At 40.6% G+C, this 20827-nt stretch overlaps 3 protein-coding genes across 3 annotated transcripts; all 3 read left to right on the plus strand.

The window, feature by feature from the left end:
* The first annotated feature begins 3976 nt into the window (after window positions 1–3976).
* Window positions 3977–8582, plus strand: LOC102715756 (monosaccharide-sensing protein 2-like). The gene is made up of 8 exons (XM_006653773.2): window positions 3977–4193; window positions 4287–4399; window positions 4623–4730; window positions 5665–6234; window positions 6433–6695; window positions 6897–7376; window positions 7639–7826; window positions 7949–8582. The coding sequence occupies exons 2-8, from the start codon at window positions 4294–4296 to the stop codon at window positions 8415–8417; spliced, it is 2184 nt and encodes a 727-aa protein (XP_006653836.1). The 5' UTR covers window positions 3977–4193; window positions 4287–4293; the 3' UTR covers window positions 8418–8582.
* Window positions 8583–9294: 712 nt separating this feature from the next.
* Window positions 9295–14346, plus strand: LOC102715296 (probable receptor-like serine/threonine-protein kinase At5g57670). Its single transcript, XM_006652873.3, has 7 exons — window positions 9295–9828; window positions 9902–10159; window positions 10260–10417; window positions 10500–10579; window positions 10656–10791; window positions 10929–11078; window positions 13975–14346. The coding sequence occupies exons 1-7, from the start codon at window positions 9636–9638 to the stop codon at window positions 14185–14187; spliced, it is 1188 nt and encodes a 395-aa protein (XP_006652936.1). The 5' UTR covers window positions 9295–9635; the 3' UTR covers window positions 14188–14346.
* A 3168-nt stretch (window positions 14347–17514) lies between these two features.
* LOC102715012 (COP9 signalosome complex subunit 5) lies at window positions 17515–20716 on the plus strand. The gene is made up of 6 exons (XM_006652872.3): window positions 17515–18037; window positions 18756–19037; window positions 19117–19264; window positions 19365–19444; window positions 20213–20293; window positions 20386–20716. The coding sequence occupies exons 1-6, from the start codon at window positions 17639–17641 to the stop codon at window positions 20482–20484; spliced, it is 1089 nt and encodes a 362-aa protein (XP_006652935.1). The 5' UTR covers window positions 17515–17638; the 3' UTR covers window positions 20485–20716.
* Window positions 20717–20827: the final 111 nt, after the last annotated feature.

Consider the following 20827-nt stretch of genomic DNA (forward strand, 5'->3'; position numbering starts at 1 on the left):
GCGATCGCCACCATCGCTAGCGCCGCCGCGAAGCCGAGTCCAGCAAGAACCCAAGTGCCCGGAGCACCCGAGTTCGCAGCAAACTCACCGTTGCCTGCAGCAAAAGCCAGCGCTCTCACCATTCTCTCCACAGGTTAATTTGAGATCACATTAAACAGTTCAGAATAGGTAGTCCTGAGGCTACAGGTAGACTGGTAGAGGATAAATAGGAAAGAAAAACAGAGCATGTACCCTTGATTCTTAAACACATCGTTGTTAAGACAAGTGAAGTTTTCTGGAGTGTTGCTTTCCTCAACTTGTGGCCACTAATAAACATATAATTGGTAGATTTTTTTCGTACCTTGACCAGTGGTGGTGTCACCTCACTGTAGATGTAGAAATGGCGGCATATGGTGGATATTTGTATTTGCTGCCAAATTAGGCTTCCATTGTTTCATCTGTTACCGGAGGAACAAGATCCCCTGCAGCAGCAATATGCTATTACAAGGAGCTACAGCACTATGCATTTCGAATATTCCACGACCGTTGGATTAAAATAGATGGAAAAGATTTAGCATTACAGTATTTGCTACAATATTTCAGATGCACTGTTAGTACAGTATTTAAACATTGTTTATGGCATTTATTTACTGTTTCTCTCATATGAATAGTATCCCTCTGCATTACAGCAGGGGATCCGGACCCGTTACCAGAGAGGATAGATCCAAAGGCAGTGTCTCTGAACTCTTCAATGCGGAGCTTCGGACAGAGCAAACCATGTAGGGCCTATTCGTTTTTGAGGAGAAACAATGGATTGAATTCCTAGTTGCTGCAAGGCGAAGATGGAATTCTCAGTGTGTTCTTTCTTAGCAAAGTGTGTCGAACTTTTTTTACCATTCTTAATAAGTATCTTCATATAAAAAATTTAGTGCAAAAATTATGGTGCCTTAAGATATATGCTTCCTGATACTAAAATTTTACAGTTGAAAAATATGGTACATTAAGGAATGTTAAAGAATGGTAAAAAAACTCTTTGAAGGTTGATTAAGTCCCTATCTATTGCATCTACTATGGAAGTAGAACTAGGGCCTGTCTGGGTGATGTTTGGATTCTGAGAAGCAGTTATTTGGTAGTCAATTTCTGAGAATTTAAAAAAGCTCTAAAACACAGCTTCTCTAGCTTCTAGCTTCTTAGTTTATTTTCTAGAATTTATAGCTACAGATTCTCAAAAGTTATGGGCCGTTTGAGGTGGCTTCTGGCAGAAGCAGCTTTTAAAAAAAACTGCAACAGGAGAAACTCTCCCAAATAGGTCCCTAATACTAGTCCCTGTGTCATTTGCCCCATTTTCGTGTGAGATTAAACTTAATTGTATTTCGTGAGTGATGCCACTCAAGTACCACATTGGTGTGTGTACTACTTAGCTTATTGTTGTGGACAAAATAGCAGCATGGTTATGTTGAACTCATTTGCATGTTGTGCACTTGTGCTATGTTGCCTTGATGGGTAATGTTCTTGGTTAAAAAGAACCCACCAGGTCTTTGATATATTCCGTCATTTTCATATTATAATTTTTTTATTGACTTAGATTCATTCGTGTAACAATATATATGTTTTATATCGAGTTTTTACTATCTTAAAAAAATACCTCGATGTACCATATTTTTTTAGCGTAAAAATTTAGTATATTAAGATACATTGGTACCAAAATTTTGTTATTTCTTAAAGATGGTAAAAAACCATTTTATATATGTGTTTAGATTCATTAACATATATACAGAAAATCTTATAATACGAAACAAACATACGGTGAACGGGGACAGTGGACAACCAGTTACGACATTTTGTGTGTCGCTTGGGCTGTTCACACCGCCGCCATAGGGCGTATGGAGAAAAATGCTATTTTACCATTTTCAAAAAATGATTTTTTGCTGTAATGTCATTTCTAATTTTGGTTTCACTAAAATATTATTCTCAAATTGGTGCAACGCCCTTAAATGCTATTTGCCTCGTTTCTTCTATTAAAAAAAAGATCAACATAACTTGTTTTTATGGTGAAATGTCATTTGCGCCCTAGCCCATTGACTTTAAAAAACTTGATTCACCTTGCAAATTTAAATATGGAGAAGACTCAAAACCCTAACCTAAACTTTATGATTATGAGTGCTTTGTTGAAATGCTAATTAATTTAACTACTCAAATATTATTGAAGCACTTAGATTATGCTTGAGTGGTGTATTGGTCCATATATAATTATATTTCATTTTTATATGTATTTTAGTTTGTAATAAATATATGACTTGACTCACCACCTTATTTGATATTATATGCTTCATTATTTCTTGTTTTCAAAAATATTTCTCTAATTGAACACACCATTTGATCTTCTAAACTTGCTTATTGCTGTACTCTCGGGGATTATTTGGTAAACATGTTGCACTAGTTTGATAATGGTATTGTATTGAAGCCAAAGCTAGTAGTGTAATTTAGCAAAATCATATTTTTGACGATGGCAAAATAGCAATTTTCTCTAGGGCATGTGGGCACAACCGCCGTCCATCAATCCTGACTAAAAGAAGATATATGAATCTGACCGTTTCTTACTTCGCTCCTACAGCATCTCCAACAACTACAGCATCTCCAACAACGTACCAATCTAGTTCCCAAAACGATTTTTTTTTATCTGTGTTAAAAACAGACGTCCAACAGAGGTCCAATCTTGTTCCTAAAATAATCGTAGTCCCAATCACAGCCCAAAAGTGGGTCAAATCTAGGGACGCAATTGGCGTTCACAATCTGTAAGTCGCGCGAAATTTTTCTCTCCGAAAGTGTCCGTCCCGCGTTTTTTTTCTGCGCACACGCTGAACCCGCGCCATTCTCTACACAACTATCTGTAATTAGTCAAACTTTTTCGGCCGAGGACCAAGCGGTGCTCGGTTGGTCAGCCGCGTGGGCGCGCGAGCTGCCGGCGCGAGTTCGATTCCTGGGGATCGCAACTCGCGTCTCTCACCTCCCAAAATCCTAAGCGTGTGGTAGGGACACGCACGCATGTGTGTACGTGTGTCGTGGTGTGTGTTCGTGTGCGTCCCGTGTTGTATCCTTCAAAAAAAACTTTTTCGGCCCAGTCGTTTCAGCCAGATGATTAAATCTATGGCCCATATGTTGTTCACCGACATGTTCGATTTTTTTTGTCCCAAATTAAGGCCCAGATACACAAGCACACAATAATGTCCACAAACGTATATTTGGGATGCTCATCCATGCTAGGCATGATATATTATTTCAAGTAGCATGATATTTAATTGATAATTAAAATAACATATACAATTGATATTTTATAGTCACATCATCAAAAGTTTTGACATGGCCCTATATTTAGTGAGAAAGAATAATGATGGTGGTGGTCGAGGTTGCAGCAAGAGGTTTGAAAAAAAAAATCTAAGGTGATGTGCTACCACGGCCAAGAGCTTGGGCATTTTGCGTTTGAGTGTCCAGCAAAAAAAGAAGGAAATTGCACTCCTTGCAACATCATAAGTTACGATGAACCAACCCTCCTGTGAATGGAGAAATGACAAGATTAGGGGGTAATTGTTAAAAATAATCTTGTCATCACTATTATACATGTTTATTTTGTCCATTTGTATGTAGAAAGTGATTGTATAGGTATTTGCATTGTAGCAGTGTGTGGCACTAAAAGAAGTACACAGTAATACGTGTGATACGTACGTCGGAATGCAGCCAAGTCATGTGAAGTGGTCGAGCAGTGGAGCAAATATCTGAGACATGCAAATTGCATGCAACAACTAGTGATTAGTTCTTGCTTTGACTAGTGGTTAGTCGTGTCTGATGCAAGGCCGTTATTAGACCAAGTACTAGGATGTGCTCCCGTGCATGCAGCTAGCAGCATTAGAATAGGAAGAATTTGTTACATTCTATCCGATGTAAGTCTATTTATTCGTTCGTGTACGCAAAGAAAAAGACATAATCAGTGATTGCTGCATCGCCAAAATATTCTTGTTTCTTCTTTACTGTGTCTGAGAGGAGAGATTTCCGACACCCGTCACCAACTAATTAACTAATTAACCAATCCACAACGCCGATATATATCGCTCGCACACGCACACGGGAGCTAGATCATCATCCGATCCGAGCCATCGCTCGCTGCCGCGCCTCTTCCTGCTTCGGTCGACCCTCTCGCCGGCGGCGACCTGATCTCAGTCGGTTAATTCGTTCTAAGATTGTTAATACGTTTATGCTCTTCTTCGTCGTCGTCGTCGTTCTGAGATTGTTAATTCGTTCTGCTCTTGTAGGCCGGCCATGGAGGAAGAACCGCTTCTGAGGGACTCGAATCTTCCTGACGCGCATGATGCTTTGCAAACCCCACCAGCCGGGCACTTCAATCCACACCATAGCATCGCGCGTGGTAAGATTGTGGAATTTAACCCTCCTGATCTTATAGTAATTAACACGCGTTATGAGTACGTACGTATATCATTCATGCATGATCATGATCGTACCGGTTATATGCGTTCCTTCACTTTGTACTTTGTAGTGGTAATTTTTGGGCAATTTTCATGAGTTGGTTGTGGAAATATAGTATGTACGTGTGATATGATAACTTTGGTTCTTTTACTTGTTGTATGCAGCTTGCAAGAAATTGAGTAATACAGTGACCATAGATGCGCCAACACTCTTTGCATTAGTAGCATCCATTGGCAATCTCTTGCAAGGGTGGGACAATGCCAGCATCGCAGGTCAATACGAGAACCTCGGTTTGCTCGATCTCTCCTTTCTTTTCTCATGAAATATATATATATATATATCCTACTACCAGGTGTAGCTACTCCCTTCACGTCCATGATGAGAAATATTTAATGCATAGTTATACAAAGGTAATTTAGTGAATTTTTCTAGCAATAGTTAAATAATAGATAATTACAATTATGGTTATAAATATGGTTGGGATAAATTAACTAGTTTTTTACTATGGTTCAGGAGAAATAGAAAATTCTTACTTGTATTGATAAACTATTGATGAATGTCATCTTAACATTTGTCAACCGAGTGAGAGTAACACGACTTCATGTTAACCATTCACTCGTACAATCTAGAACTCTCCATTGAGATATATTAAAGATGTAACACATCAATATGTTCTATAAACTATTCTATAACTCTTCAAATTTTATTATAAATATAGCAACTCATATGCCAAAATAATAGGTTCAAATTGTATGTTCAAATGGCATGTAATAGTATATATGCATTTATTACAATTGAGATGGAGTTTTGCATAGAGTCATAAGTTTTATATGATACTCATATCATCAATAACTTTTGACTAACAAAAACATATAGATTAAAAACACTTAAATAGATTATGCGTATATCCAATATTATCTCTTAGTTTAGAAATATTGAAAATATAAATTTTTTTAGTTACATAATGTATAGGTGAGTATTTAAATCTATTAATTCCATGTATTGTATAGCATGAACATTTATTATCACATGCAAATTTATTGTATATTATTTTTAATCACATAGCCATATATATCAAATTAACTTATTTCACACTCTTAAAGAAATAATTTTAAAAATTCTTAATGTAAACTCAATTAAATTATGTTTCAATATTTACATAAGTCAATTAAATTATGTTATAATAATTACATTTGGGATATTTAGGTGCTATATTCTACATAGAGGAGGAATTCAGATTGCAAAGCAGTCCAATGATTAATGGACTTATTATGGCAATGGCTCTTATTGGGGCAGGAATTTCTACACTTTTATCTGGACGATGGGCTGATCCACTTGGAAGACGTATAATGCTATTGACCTCTTCTATTTTATCATTGACAAGTGAACTGTTAATGATATTTTTGTCTCAAAAGATTTATATGATAATTATTGTGAGATTTATTAGTGGACTAAGTATTGGTTTGGCAGTAACACATGTTCCGCTATACATATCTGAGATTGCACCTGCAGAGACACGTGGTAAATTGAATACATTCCCCCAATTAAGTGGCTCTGTTGGTATGTTCATTTCATATTGTATGGTGTTTTGGATGTCTCTAACGCCAAAAGTTGATTGGAGGAATATGATTGCGGTCGAATTAATACCTTCACTTGTTTACACCATATTGATTATATTTTATCTACCGGAGTCACCGAGGTGGCTTGTAACTCAGGGGAGAGTAGATGAAGCAAGGATAGTTTTACAAAGATTACAAAGAAGGGAAGACGTATCAGGTCTATTCATGAAATTATTTTTTAAGTGTCATTCGTTTATGATGATATTAATTAATTATTGATTTTTATTATTAGATCTTTTAGTTAAAATGGATTTTATGTATTATTTTATATGATTTATATTTTTTTAGCATTAATCATTAATTTTATCACATGACTATTTTATACTTACCATAACTTTACCCTAACTCTTTATAGGTGAAATGGCTAGTCTTTTAGAAGGTACTTATATTGGTCACATTCCAATTAAGAAGGAGTTTATAATTGGTCCTACTGATGAAATTAAATTATTTTCAAGTGGAGAACAAGTAAAGTTGTATGGTCTCAAAGAAGATCTATCTTGCATTATTTGTCAGTCTAAAGATGAAAACTCACAAAGTAAAACAAACTCACTAATGAGAATCGGTTCTTCGTTTTTTGATCCAATTGTGATCCTTACTGAGAGTGTCAATGAGAATGAGGTAATCATCTATATCTTATATTATTTTACAAAATATTATTTATTTTTTTTAAATAATCGAGTCAATCTATATTTTTTTTGGTACAAAATATTATTTCATTTCTTTAAATAATCAAGTCAATCTATATTTTTTAACAACTACTTTATACGATTATATTGATTATATTGTTTAATTATGTTAAATTTTTATATACACTAACAGGCGGACAACATATGCAATGAAACTCAAGACACAAATTCATCAAACGAAGAGAATCAATATACAGAATTGGATGAAGAGAATCAATATACAGAATTGGATAAAGCTCAAGTATCTGATGAAGCAGAGGATGAAGACAATCAATATGTTTCCGAAGGAGAAGATGGTATAGGTCAACGCTTATACACTGTTGGTGGTGGATGGCAACTGACATGGAAATTAGTTGAAGAAGATGGTTTAGATGAGAATACTCAAAGTGGAATTGAGCGGGTATATCTACATGAGAAATGCAAGGGCACTCAAATAGATGCTTCTTTAAGCAACCAGTTTATTAAAGTGACTGCTCTAGTTAATAGATCTGTCTTTCCTCAACATAATAATCATAATTCAATTGAGGCTATAGGACAAATGTTTTCTTATCTATTAGAAACTGGAGTGCGAAAAGCATTGATGGTGGGCATTACAATACAAATACTTCAACAGGTAAGTCATAAAAATTAACACCAATGTATGTTATAAAGTTGTTATTATCGTTGTTTTGTTCCATATTATAGTTATTATGTCTATAAATATTTTTCATCTACGCTTACTGTTACTCTATTAGTGATAACATGGTAGTCAACTTTTGATGATGAAATTAGATATGCCATAACAAATTTTTTTATTTTTGTCACCATACAATAAAGCACCATATAATATGAAAACTCGTCATTGTGACTCATCTTAGCTTAACATGTTTATGTAGTTTGCTGGCATAAATGGAATCCTTTATTATACTCCTGTAATACTTATTCAAGTTGGTGTTGGAGACGTTTTATCATCATTTGATCTTAATTCTTCATCCAAATCTATTCTATTGAGTGCCATCACCACCTTGTTGATGCTTCCTTGTATTGGCACTGCCGTGTGGCTCGTAGATATCAAAGGAAGAAGGTTAGTACTCAATATTTTTTATTGTTTATTATTTTTTATTGACATTGTTTAGTCAATAAATTAGTTTTTAGTGTTTATTTTGTTTAAAAATAGAATGCTAACATGCACTCTCACTCATGTAGGCATATTCTTCTTAGCACAATACCCATATTGTTAATATCCTTGATTATTTTGGTCGCCGCTAATGTTATGGACATGAGGACTGATTTACATGCTACCATATCAGCATTATGCGTAATTGTGTACCAATGCATTTTTGTTATGGGATTTGGCCCTATTCCAAACATTTTATGTGCAGAAATTTTCCCAACAAGAGTCCGTGCCATATGCTTGGTATTATGCAGCTTAACATTTTGGATCTGTGATACCATTGTCACCTATATCTTTCCAATCTTGATGGAGAAAATTGGTCTGGCGGGTGTTTTTGGGATATTTGCTATAGTTTGTGCACTAGCCGTATTGTTTGTGTATTTTAAGGTGCCAGAAACTAAAGGCATACCTCTTGAGGTCATGTCGGAATGCTATGCCTGTACCGATAGCACATCTAGACCATCAAAAGATGAAGATGAAGGTTCAAAAGAAGAAAAGTAGTGTACCGATTGGCCATATATAATGCATCTAGAATGGAATTTATGATAACATCATATTGTATTTCTTGCTACATTTATTATGATATTATTATGTATTAAGTTCACGAATCTAATATTATGTGGTGTGTATGCACGTGTCTAATACTTATATTTTAATTTATCTAATACACCACATTTATATTAAATTATCGATACATAATTGTTACTATCTCTGTCCCATAATAACTTCATTTTTTAGTTTTTTGATACAATGTTATGACTATTCGTCTTATTTGAAATATTTTTGTAATTAATATTTTTATTGTTACTAGATGATAAAATATGAATAGTATTTTATGTGTAAGTAATTTTTTAAGTTTTTATATAAATTTTTTAAATAAGATGAATGATCAAACGTTGGATAAAAAAACGAAAAATAAAGTTATTATAGGACGGGGCAGTAATTCAATTTTGTGTTTTCATATTCTACGTAGAGAGCACGCATGTCTGAGTGAGTCAACTTTCTCTATTTACCCACTCAGTCCCAAAAATCACGTACAAATCAGAATCAGCTCTGAAGCTCGCATGGTTTAGGGTGAAACAAAAATGAAAAATCAGCTGTGAACCTTGCATGGTTTATAGGGTGAAAAAAAAAAGAAAAACACACCTGACTGACAAACGGTTGACATGTCACGCTCGAAGCCTTTCCATGATGGTTCCCACACAAACAAGGAGAACCGATGCTGAATTTATTGACGTACAAACAGATCGCCGCCCAGCAATCAGCGGCAACCCACCAAATCGAAGACACCACCATCTTCACCTTGAGATGAGTTGAGAAGAAGAAGAAATAGGTCGATTTGGTTTGAAAAAAAGAGGAGTAGAAAGCATTGGGTGCGGTAATGGCGTTGCCTGCTTCCGTTGGCGGCTGGGTCCCACGCCGGAGAGCGCACACACACGCATATAAAGCGTAGGCGTCTCTCTCGTCGCAAGCTCGCATCGCGCTGTTCCCTCCCTCCTCGCCGTCGCTGCAGGGGAGCACTGGCACGGACAGTGACATCGTGTCCTCTCCTCTCCTCTGCAGCAGTCGCTGCTATTTAACTGCTACTGTGTCCGATTTAATGCCGTGCCTCTGCTGAACGGAGCGAGGCAGCTTCAATGCGGCCGTAATCCATCTGCTTGACCGTGTTCTTGGCGTTGGATTGGGTGAGGGGAGGGGAGTGAGGTGAAGTGGAGGAGGATGAACTATCTGAAGAGGAGCCGGAGCCTGAAGAGGCTGCTGTCCCTCGGCCGCCGGAGCAGCAACTCCGACGAGTCCAATGACGAGTGCGGCGTCGACGTCGAGCCGCCGCCGCCGCCGACGCCGAATAAGCCGACTTGGAGGTGCTTCTCATATGAGGAGGTCGACCGGGCCACCAATGGCTTCCACCGAGGTAAAGAAAGGCGTTAGCTTTTGGTTGTTTTTTCTTCTGGGTTTGGTGATTGAACGCCGGCGGGGTGGTGCAGACAACATGGTGGGGAGAGGCGGGTACGGCGAGGTGTACCGCGGGGTGCTGGAGGATGGGAGCGCCGTGGCGGTGAAGCGGCTGGCGCCGACGGCGGCGGCGGACGAGAAGAAGGAGAAGGACTTCCTGACGGAGCTGGGCACGGTGGGCCACGTCCGCCACCGCAACGTCACGGCGCTGCTCGGCTGCTGCGTCGACCGCGGCCTCCACCTCATCTTCGAGTTCTCCGCCCGGGGCTCCGTCTCCGCCAACCTCCACGGCGAGTGTCCCCCCCCCCCCCCCCCCCCAATTTCTTCTGCACTCTGTTTCGCCGCCGACGAGCTAACCCGCTTACGCCGCGCGCGTTGCGACTGCTGCAGACGAGAAGCTGCCGGCGATGGCGTGGCGCCAGCGGCACGGGATCGCCGTCGGCACGGCGCGGGGGCTCCGGTACCTCCACAAGGGCTGTGCCCGGAGGATTATCCACCGCGACATCAAGGCGTCCAACATCCTCCTCACCGCCGACTACGAGCCTCAGGTTCTTTATTCTTTTCATTGCTTGCTCTGTTCGTCTTCGCCGTGGCGAGCGACTCCTCACCGAGAGAAAGAATTCACCTCAGATTTCGGACTTCGGGCTCGCCCGGTGGCTGCCGTCGGAGTGGACGCACCACGCCATCGCGCCCATCGAGGGCACGTTCGGGTGAGCACACGTTTCCATGGCCCATGGCAGCAAAAGCTCTGGGACGCCGGACATTAATTTGCTTCGACGTGGGCAGGTGCCTGGCGCCGGAGTACTTCACGCACGGCATCGTGGACGAGAAGACGGACGTGTTCGCCTTCGGCGTCTTCCTCCTCGAGCTCATCTCCGGGAGGAAGCCGGTGGACGGCTCCCACAAGAGCCTCATCGCCTGGGTGCGTGCGTCATCCCATCCTCGCCGCCGCCGGCGGGGCCTCACCCACCGCGCGACACGAGCACGACGTGTGGTTGGCCAGGTGTTTGGTCAGGGACACGACATGGCCTGACATGTGTGTGTGTGGCGCGTGTGCAGGCGAAGCCGTACCTGAACGACGGCGTGGCGCAGGGGCTCGTGGACCCGCGCCTCGGCGACGGCTACGACGGCGCGCAGCTCAGGCGGCTCATGTTCGTCGCGTCGCTCTGCGTCCGGCCCGCGGCGGCGTGGCGGCCAACCATGACTCAGGTAAGAGAAGAAACAGAGAAAAAAAATCAAATCTTTTTTTTTTTCTGCAACTGCACTTGCTGTTCCATCTCGATCTCGACCAAATTAAGATCATTTTAGAATCCATGAATCCGAGAGAAGAGCATCGCATTGAACTGTCCATGTTAACAAGTACAGTAAAATTGACACTGAACAATTATGGAATTCAATTATTTTCCTACCAAGGTACTACTACCATAGTACAAGACATGGACCATTGATCACTGGGAAGGCCTTTCTGCTGACATCAGCTTCGAAATTGCATGGTAGCTTTGGATTAGTTGGCGACCTAATTGATCTAGAGTGTGCAAACCCCCATTAGCTTAGGAATGTTAAGGTTAGGTCTGACTCTGACAGACTGTAGCATTCCTTGGTTGCAATGTATGGGCCACCAGACAAAATCTCTCAACATCATCAGAAGAGGACAAGAGCTAGGGAAGTTTTAATTCCTATGTGCTGTGCTAATTGGGTTGCTGCTTGAGCCAGCAACTCAAATCAAAGATAGCATTCTACCTTGCATTGCAACTGGCAACCACTGAAATCTTCTTCAGGTTAGATTGTTAATCATATAGACAGGAAACTTGAGAATTTCTTATGGCGCAGAGTTCGATTGAATTCCGTTGGAGTTTGCATATCCACATACACATTACCTATAAACGATTTGTATACGGTAGTATGGTAGGTTCAACAGATCTATCAAACCATACAACGACATGAAAAATCTCAACAGAAATCAGGAGAACCGGTATACAGGAATAATTGTTAACGGCTGGTGGATAAATCGATGAGAGGATCTAGTCTAAGAGACATTACTGTATTATATGAACTATCAAGCTAGCAAGAATGGTCTAAATTAATGAGGTTCTCTACTAATATTCAAGTCATACTCTGTAGGTGACTTCCATTAATTTTTTTATATGTCTGGTGCTAGGTAGCTATCTCACACAAGTATAATTCTCCTATCTGAAGTTATATTTTACACAACATAATCCGTATATGCTTGGTCTAATCAGACATCTGGGTGCCCTAATGCAATGGCAATGTATGCTGCTAGTATTATTTGCTTTGTCCTACTGCTACTAGTATATCCATATCATCCACTTGCCTCCTGTGGTTGTTAAATACGGCCACATTGTGCTGTGTCAGTTGTGACAGCAAGCCTTTGGTTTTAGTTTATCTTGCTAGTGTAGCATCTAGCAGCCAGTTGGCGAGTAACATTGCACCAAACTTGATTGCGTATGCTTTGTCTTCGTCTGTCACTGTGTGGTGAGATCTCATTTTTAATGTGAAACTAATTGAGCCTCTCTCAGTAGGATTCCACAGTACGTGGAAGTGATCATATTTGTTTAGGTACTACATTACAGAAACAGAGGTATCAGCTATGTATGAGGACATCATACATGAAAGAATAAGTTGAACATAAGGGAAGGTAGCTTGAACACATCAATGCCTGTCAATATTGACCTATTTGGATTTTTTTTTTCTGAACAGACCTAAAAGTTTGATTTACTCTTCATCTTTCCATTTCGTTTTTACTACGGAAGGCCCACATATTGTCGTGTTAAGGAATTTTAATGTTTCAGTAAAATTATTTAAATTTCCTCTTAATTCTTGGGTATTTTGCAAAAGATTGGCGCTACGAAAGATTATAGAAATTCAAGCAAGAAAAATGAATTGCCTCTTTGATTGTGTAATTTTGGAATGCCGTTTGATTTTTTTAAGACCAAAAGTTGGTCTGATGAAGCATGGGAAATTATTGACTTTGTTCTCTCCAAAAAGGGTGCCAACTCTCACCACACACACACACAAAAAAAAAACTCTAATTATTGGTTTTTAGAAGGAAAATGTAATAACATTAGCATTTCAAAGAATTTACCACTTCTGTTATGATATGGTTTTTAGGAAGAGAACTATTTTTGCAATATTTCCTATTTGCCATGGTATTTTACAAGTCACCAACAGTTGCAGCCAAAATTACTAGTTTAAACCGTCTTAGAAGCAAACAAGGGGAAAACAATAGACCAAGTAGTGCACAATGTAATCTTATAATTTTACTTGACTTGAGAAGAAGACAAGAGTTTGGCCTCATCTAAAATGTGGTCGGTTTCTTGATTTTAGAAGGGGAGGGCATAGGATGCTCTGTTGCCTCCTACCTTCTCCATTATCCTTTTGGTTCCCATTGATTCACGAGAAGCCCAGAGCCAAGGTGAAGTGGGGGACACAGGACAGCTCAAGAACATAAATCTTGGGACAAACGTACAAAACATGCCACCCCAATGTGCACATAGAAAACTTGCTCACCTCTAATCAAAGATTTAATCATGCACCAGTTTATTAGTGTTGCAGTGCACCATACTACCATTGACCCATATACTACAAAATGTGGACAATTACTTTCTTTTGAACTCCCAAATGCCTTGGAAGGTGGATATATACATACATTCAGTGTCGATATCATGTTTTGAGAAACGACAACTGAATTTCGCATTTTGAGCAAATAGGTTATAAAACAGAATTATGCACTTTGTGCAAGCTACCTTACTGACTTCGTAGGGTAGAGAGGCTGGGATTTTATTCCATCATCTAAAAGAATGCTTATAACTAACTGCCGATATCTAGTTGAATTTGCTATAAGAACATCTGTTTCACTGAAATATGCACTTCAGTTTGTATACACCATGTTGAACATACAAACTGGATCTTAATTGCATCGCATTTGGCTTTCATGTTTCTCTAAATGCCCAATGTAGGAGTAGTTAGTACCAACAACCGGTCAATTGTTGAGCGTACTGCAAGCTCAACTGTGTGTCGTACTGCCACTTAATTAATTTGCAACTGTGTTGTACTTAACTGACTCAGTTCACATGGGACATGGCAGGTCCTGGAGTTATTGGAGTCCGGCGAGATATCTCAGGATCAATGGCTGATGCCCGAGGAGGAGGAGGAGGAAGATGAGTTTTGGGACTTCGACGATCTTGACGACTTCGAGGACGACGACGACGACGACGACGATGACAACTATGATAACGACGATGAATCGGATTCCCCCTCGATATCGTCGTCAGCGTGCAGCATCCACGCCAATGATTAGCCCCAAAATATTTGCATCTGTCAGTCGACAGAGAGCCCAATTGGTTTTGGTTTTAGGTGATACTATGATCGATGAGATTATATTAGTGTACATAAACAACCTAGACAATAGTAAATTCAGGCAAAAAAAAAAAGAGGTTCAGGCCCATGGTTTTGATCATCATTTCATGCCTCCATTAGCAAGAATCTCCTCATTAACACCCCTACTAACTCCAGCAGCTGATCTGCTCATTTGACAGTGATGATTCAGACGGTTTGTACCCAACACTGTCCAAGATGAACAGACTGACACAAGTTTGTCATGCCATGGCTTTGCCCCAACCAACTGGAAACTGCTGTTGGTTTACGGTTTTCTGTGGATGGATTGGAGATGAGCTGATTATTAGGGATATGATAGTCCTTTTGGTTGATTTGTTTAGCTAGCAAACCAGCACATGCCAGGCACCGGCAGGTGGGCTTCGGTTCGGAATCCGTTGGTTAGCTCAGGACTCAAGTGCAGTTGGGTGAGCCCTGCAGCTGCTGCTGCTTTATTTGTTCGTCCTTGCTGTTCCTCTTCAGCTACATGTCCTGGTGGCATCGATCGATGAAGTAACCAAGAAGTCATTGAGCAGAGTTCAGATTGGATCACGCAGCAGTTCTGTCTGTCAACGAAAGGGAAAAAAAAAGTCAGTTCTATTTCATTGGACTGCACTAAAATGGCTACTACGTAACATGCCTTAAAACTATGTGAAACTATGGATGGCATTCTGAATCTCTAAAGCTCAAACTGGAAAGGGAGTTAAAGAGATGAACTGTATCATCTACTCCCATTTTCCTATTCTCTCAGGAGTAATTAAATTGCCAGCAGCCAACCTAGGACTGCAGATTAAGCTGAGTCACTGTGCTTGGAAAGTAATAAAGGCAAGGTTCAGAGACTGGCAAGATGAACACATGCAGAGAGATCAACAGTATAAGCATTGACACTGATGGACCCTGTAGAAATGCGACCGATCTACCAGTGGCCGTATTATTCTACGTGACCACCGGTCCACGCAAGATCCCCCACAATGATGCATGCTCGCTCTTGCTGCTACTAACTCTCTCTGACCACTCTCCATCGATGGTTGGCTTCGTTGTCAGCTCCTGCTTTGCTTTGCCAGATCTACCAACAACTCATCCTAGTTTGGAACTGTGGCTACGATCGATCGAGCCTGAGATGCGTAGTGCTCATTGGCTCACTGGAGTTGAAGTTAAACTCAATGGCCCAATGCATTAGTGGTTACTGACAGTGTGAGCTGCAACATCGTAATTAGCAGGACCAGCTTATCCCAAACAGTAGTAATGCAAATATGGTGTCACATTATTGATATCTGCGAGCACTGTGTAGCATTTATATGCAGGGTTTGTACTACCTACTTTATTACTAGCAAGTATGCTCTGACGAATCCTGATTATCTCTATGCGATCGAGTTGAACTCAGCACATGGAACTTTGTTTAGCATGCTGTCAGGTTACTATACTGATCTAGCAGCTAATACAAAGGGACGTCGAGCACATTATGATGAGCATAGCAATCGCCCCCGTGATCATACATGCAGCAGCTAGGGCTAGCTATGCAGATTTGCAGTTGCATGCTGCAACTAGGTTGCTGAGATGAACATGCGCTGCTGCGTGCCCGTGGCACAATGATCCAAAATATACAGACTTGCACGACCGACTGTTTGATGCAAGAAGTTCAGAGGCAGATAGTGATGTGTGTGTGTGTATTATGTATATATGGGGCCTCAGCTAAAAATGATATCTTCATACTGCGTGCTACTTCTTAGCTACCACGGATAGCTATCAGTCGAATACTAGTTGTATTAGGGGTTGAGAATATGATTTGTCAAGTGCAATTTGGTAGGGGACAGATGAGTGATGGTTGTTGATCGGTAGTGTCCATCAGTAAAGAAAAAGTGTGGGTTTCGATCTCTGGTTCTTTAAATGAATTAGACCTGAAAAAAAAGCTACAAATACATTCTTACCATTCTTCATTTCTTTTAGATTAAAATGTATTCGTTTCACAATGTAAAACTTTTTAGTTGTGTATAGCTACATATATATATGCTAACAAATCTTGAAATATATACAAATTATATATATTTATCAATAGATAAATCTAGCCAAGTCTAAAGAATCTTACAGTACGAAAGTCGAGAGCTTGCGTAGAAATTCAGAAACTGTTGTTTTTATCTTCTGAACCTGAACGCACGGCGACGAACTGAACAATTAGTCCCAGAGTGACCGGCCGACCATGTCAAGCAGGTCAAGGTTCAGTGCTGATAAACCACATGAGAGATTCTCAAACTCCAGGACAACAAATTCATTCACAAACAGATCGGTGTTAGATTTTTTTTCTTCTTTTTGCATGCGTGCTGTTCTCCAAGCATGCACCGAATAAGGGGTAAGAGATCAACAAAGTTCGGTACAGACAAATCTGCACTGCAGAACGACAAAATTGCTCGGATTGACCATACAATGTACCATATCATGTTTAAGTGATTCTGTCGGTAATTAGCATGCATCAAAGATTCTTCAGATAAGCCAATTCAGGTTAATTAATCCGAGACCGTCAGTATATACGTTGCTCGATCCTCACTGTTAGGAGTCTAGGATTTGCTGTAAACACATGGGCGCTTCAACACCCAGCGAAGCAGAATGCTCAAACAAATGCTGTTACACATTTTTCAGATTCTGTGTGAAAAAAAATGCTTTGAGTGGAAAATGGAAGTGATTAAACTAAAATGCTGGCTAAAAAGTTGGACGACGCAGGTGATTAATATGGTACTGACTAAAGGGATTGAATGTTAATATCTCGAGGGACATCCGCCCATTTTTACATAGTTATAATTTTTTTAGAAAGCATCGACTATGTATATCAGCATGTGATATATCGTCCACAAAAGTACAAGTTTAAATTCTCTCTACAGGTTGTTAAAAAAGAATAAATTAAACTCCATACATATATTTTCATATATATTTTTTACAACATGTAAGAATTAAATTTAAGTTTGCGTGTTTATATAGCGATATATCACGTATTCATATGCCTTAAATTAAAACACCGTCTCCTGACTGAACACATCAAATTCGGCCCAACCCGGTACTAGTTTCCACTTTCCAAGGAAGGAACATTGACCAGTCAACAGCATTAGTGGCAATCTCGGTGGGCCAACAACGCAAGAGAATGGGCTGGCCTATTAATAAGCCCAATATCCACTGCCCCCGCTCACTCTCTCGGCCCGGCCCGGCCCATAAAGCCCAAAATAGGGTAGCTCTCCTGCCTCTCCTCGCCCTGTGAAGCAAGCAGAGAGAAAGAGAGAGAGAGAGAGAGAGAGAGAGAGAGAGCTCCGAAATCAAACCCCGTCCTCTTCCTAGGGCTAGGGTTTTGCCTGCCGGCGGCGAGGGTCCACGCGGAGCAGGGGGGCGGCGCGATGGAGCCCACCTCGTCGGCGGCGATGGCGAGGCAGACGTGGGAGCTGGAGAACAACATCCCGTCGGCGGCCGCGGCGGCGGACACGGACGCGCTGGACGCGATCTACCGCTACGACGAGGCGGCGCAGGCGCGGGTGCAGCAGGAGAAGCCCTGGACGAACGACCCCCACCACTTCCGCCGCGCCAGGATCTCCGCGCTCGCGCTCCTCAAGATGGTCGTCCACGCCCGCGCCGGGGGCACCATCGAGGTCATGGGCCTCATGCAGGGCAAGTGCGAGGGCGACGCCATCGTCGTCATGGACGCCTTCGCGCTCCCCGTCGAGGGGACCGAGACCAGGGTCAACGCCCAGGCCGACGCCTACGAGTATATGGTCGAGTACTCCACCATCAACAAGCAGGTCAGGCCCCATCCCTTCCGTCCTCGCTGTTTATTCTGAAGCTCTCGATCGCACTGCGCTGCAATGTTTATCAAATCTAGCCCACTATGTTATTTCCTGCGTGAAATTGCATGCATAGTACTCATGCTCATGTTGTTCCATTGAAATCATTTCTGGTAAATTTTGTCAGCGCTGCTAATTTGTATCGATAATGTGGCCGTCAGATTGCTCCAGTGACTCCACTCACTGGTTATTGTGGTTCTGAGGTCTGTGTTGCTAGCTCTCACATTTTGTTAACAGACCGATGATTTATATGGTGTGTTTGTTGTGCGACTGACCACCTAAGTGCTACTGACATACTGTGAATCTGTGATGTTTGATCATAGGGATAAAAATATGCTTCAGGGTGTAATATTGGGAAGTTTTACTAGACATTTTAACTCTTTGAACTAGTGGTGTTCAGTGTTCCCTAATTTTGCACATACTGCATTGTATACCCTGTTTCACAGCATTTGTTGTAGGATTTAGCAGTCCCCATACTGTGTAGGACAGCATTAACTTGCCTCCTAATCATACATAAACTTTGGGATGGCTTAATAGGGGAGTCTTGATTTTTTATGTCCATACTTCATGTTCTATTCAAAATTCATTGCCTAATGATTGCTGAACTCAGAAAATCAGGATAATTCAGCGTAATTTGCTATATAAGTTACCTAACATGCATATTTCATTTGGATAGGCTGGAAGGTTGGAGAATGTGGTTGGCTGGTATCACTCACACCCTGGTTATGGATGCTGGTTATCAGGCATCGATGTGTCAACTCAGATGCTTAATCAGCAATTTCAAGAGCCATTCATGGCTGTTGTGATAGACCCTACAAGGACTGTTTCTGCTGGTAAAGTGGAAATTGGAGCTTTTAGGACATATCCAAAAGACTATAAGCCACCAGATGAACCTGTGTCCGAGTATCAGACAATACCACTCAACAAGATAGAAGATTTTGGTGTCCACTGCAAACAGGTAACTAAATTACACGTCAATTTTTTTCCTCTTTCTCCCATCTTATGATCTAGTTCTGTTCTAATTGAGTTCCATGCAGTACTATGCTCTGGATATAACTTATTTCAAGTCATCCCTGGACTCTCACCTCCTTGATCTACTTTGGAACAAGTACTGGGTCAACACGTTATCTTCATCACCTCTCCTGGGCAACAGGGATTATGTTGCTGGCCAGATCTTTGATTTAGGTAAGATTCTTTTTATGAAGATTTGCCCAAAAAGAAATACATGTCTAACTTCGTTTAGCATGAGGCCAGATAAGGTTATAAACCAATTTGTGCTATGCAGCTGATAAACTAGAGCAAGCTGAGGGCCAACTAGCACACAGCCGATATGGCATGCTCATGCCATCACAACGAAAGAAAGAGGTCATATGCTGCACCATTTACTGTTCTTTGTCACTTCCAATAATTTGTGGTGGTATTGTATTCTTGCAAGTTGCAACCTGTGAGATAAATAAATGCCAACTAGTAATAAATGCCAACTAGATTTGAAACATTGAACATTTAGACAACTAGTGACGTCATGCATGGATCAGTTTGTTATCTGCTATTTCTTACCGAGAAAGTTGGGAGGAGGTTATAGCTATGATACCTCCATTTCCTCTGATAGGAGTGCTGCGTTATGTTGCTCTGTACCTTGGTTGAGAGGATATTTTAGGCTGAGTGCACAGATTGATGATAGTAAAATAAAATGCAAGATATGAATATGAAATCCATCTGGCAAGTGAGATTGGGAAATTATGATCCAGTTATGCATATGGTTCCTTCAGAGTTGCAACAAATGAGCCAAGTCTATATTTGGATATACATATATTAAGATTGAATAATGAATACATAAATCTAATTTTTCTTTGTCCTATTATGTGTCCTCAACATTGTGATGTTTCACCCATATGACTATAACAAACTTGTTTTTGGATTTCTTTAGAATTACTACCCATTTTGCTCTCATTAACCTATTTGTGTTAATTAGTATATAGTGTGTTCAATTGTTCTTGTGTATGTAATTTTGTATCATCAGGTTTTGTGGTTACCATTATTGTACTCATTAATTTCTGTACCTACATGCATTAAATTCTGGCTATCTCTGAGAACTAAATAAAGTTTCCTCATTCTTTTTTATGGTTTATTTAGCAAGAGGAGTCTCCACTGGCTAAAGTAACTAGGGATAGCTCGAAAATTACTGCTGAACAGGTCCATGGTCTCATGTCACAGGTAAGCCACAGTTTATGCCTTGACTACTGATGAGTTTGATTTCCTGGTATGTTTGCTTGTATTGTGCTAACCTTTGCAATTTGATGTTCAAGGTCATTAAGGATATCCTCTTCAACTCTGTTCACCCGTCAAACAAGGCAGGCACAAGCGCTCCAGATTCATCTGGGCCTGAGCCTATGGTTGAAGCTTGAGACTTCTACATAACTCCTCCATTAGATAGCCTTTTGTTTATGCTGGATTCACATGCACTGGCGGTGTCTGAGTTGTTTCATGACTTGCAGCTGGTCCGGCATAACTACCCGATTCAAAATGTGTTATCTGGGTTTCATCGTAAGATCATAACCGATGTAATTATGAGTTGATTTTTGCATCTTTTGGTTGCCACTGTGCAATATACGTTGAGATTACCAATAACTTTGGCCCAAGTCACCATGTTCTCTCGCACATGAATGGTTTTCTGTGCACAGTGAAACTTATGTTGATGTATTTATCAACTGCTTTTGGTTGCTATAGTGAATTCTACAGTTCTTTTCA

Source organism: Oryza brachyantha, chromosome 4, assembly GCF_000231095.2.
Source record: "Oryza brachyantha chromosome 4, ObraRS2, whole genome shotgun sequence".
NCBI classification, from domain to species: domain Eukaryota; kingdom Viridiplantae; phylum Streptophyta; class Magnoliopsida; order Poales; family Poaceae; genus Oryza; species Oryza brachyantha.

What these genes read in the sequence shown, in the direction of transcription:
- LOC102715756 (XM_006653773.2), top strand. Translation starts at nt 4,294, where the DNA reads ATGGAGGAAGAACCGCTTCTGAGGGACTCGAATCTTCCTGACGCGCAT. An exon ending in GGACAATGCCAGCATCGCAG is followed by an intron (nt 4,731 to 5,664) that starts GTCAATACGAGA and finishes TGGGATATTTAG; the next exon opens with GTGCTATATTCTACATAGAG. An exon ending in AGAGTGTCAATGAGAATGAG is followed by an intron (nt 6,696 to 6,896) that starts GTAATCATCTAT and finishes ATACACTAACAG; the next exon opens with GCGGACAACATATGCAATGA.
- LOC102715296 (XM_006652873.3), top strand. Translation starts at nt 9,636, where the DNA reads ATGAACTATCTGAAGAGGAGCCGGAGCCTGAAGAGGCTGCTGTCCCTC. An exon ending in CCGCCGACTACGAGCCTCAG is followed by an intron (nt 10,418 to 10,499) that starts GTTCTTTATTCT and finishes AATTCACCTCAG; the next exon opens with ATTTCGGACTTCGGGCTCGC. An exon ending in CCCATCGAGGGCACGTTCGG is followed by an intron (nt 10,580 to 10,655) that starts GTGAGCACACGT and finishes CGACGTGGGCAG; the next exon opens with GTGCCTGGCGCCGGAGTACT.
- LOC102715012 (XM_006652872.3), top strand. Translation starts at nt 17,639, where the DNA reads ATGGAGCCCACCTCGTCGGCGGCGATGGCGAGGCAGACGTGGGAGCTG. An exon ending in CATCACAACGAAAGAAAGAG is followed by an intron (nt 19,445 to 20,212) that starts GTCATATGCTGC and finishes TGGTTTATTTAG; the next exon opens with CAAGAGGAGTCTCCACTGGC. An exon ending in TCCATGGTCTCATGTCACAG is followed by an intron (nt 20,294 to 20,385) that starts GTAAGCCACAGT and finishes TTGATGTTCAAG; the next exon opens with GTCATTAAGGATATCCTCTT.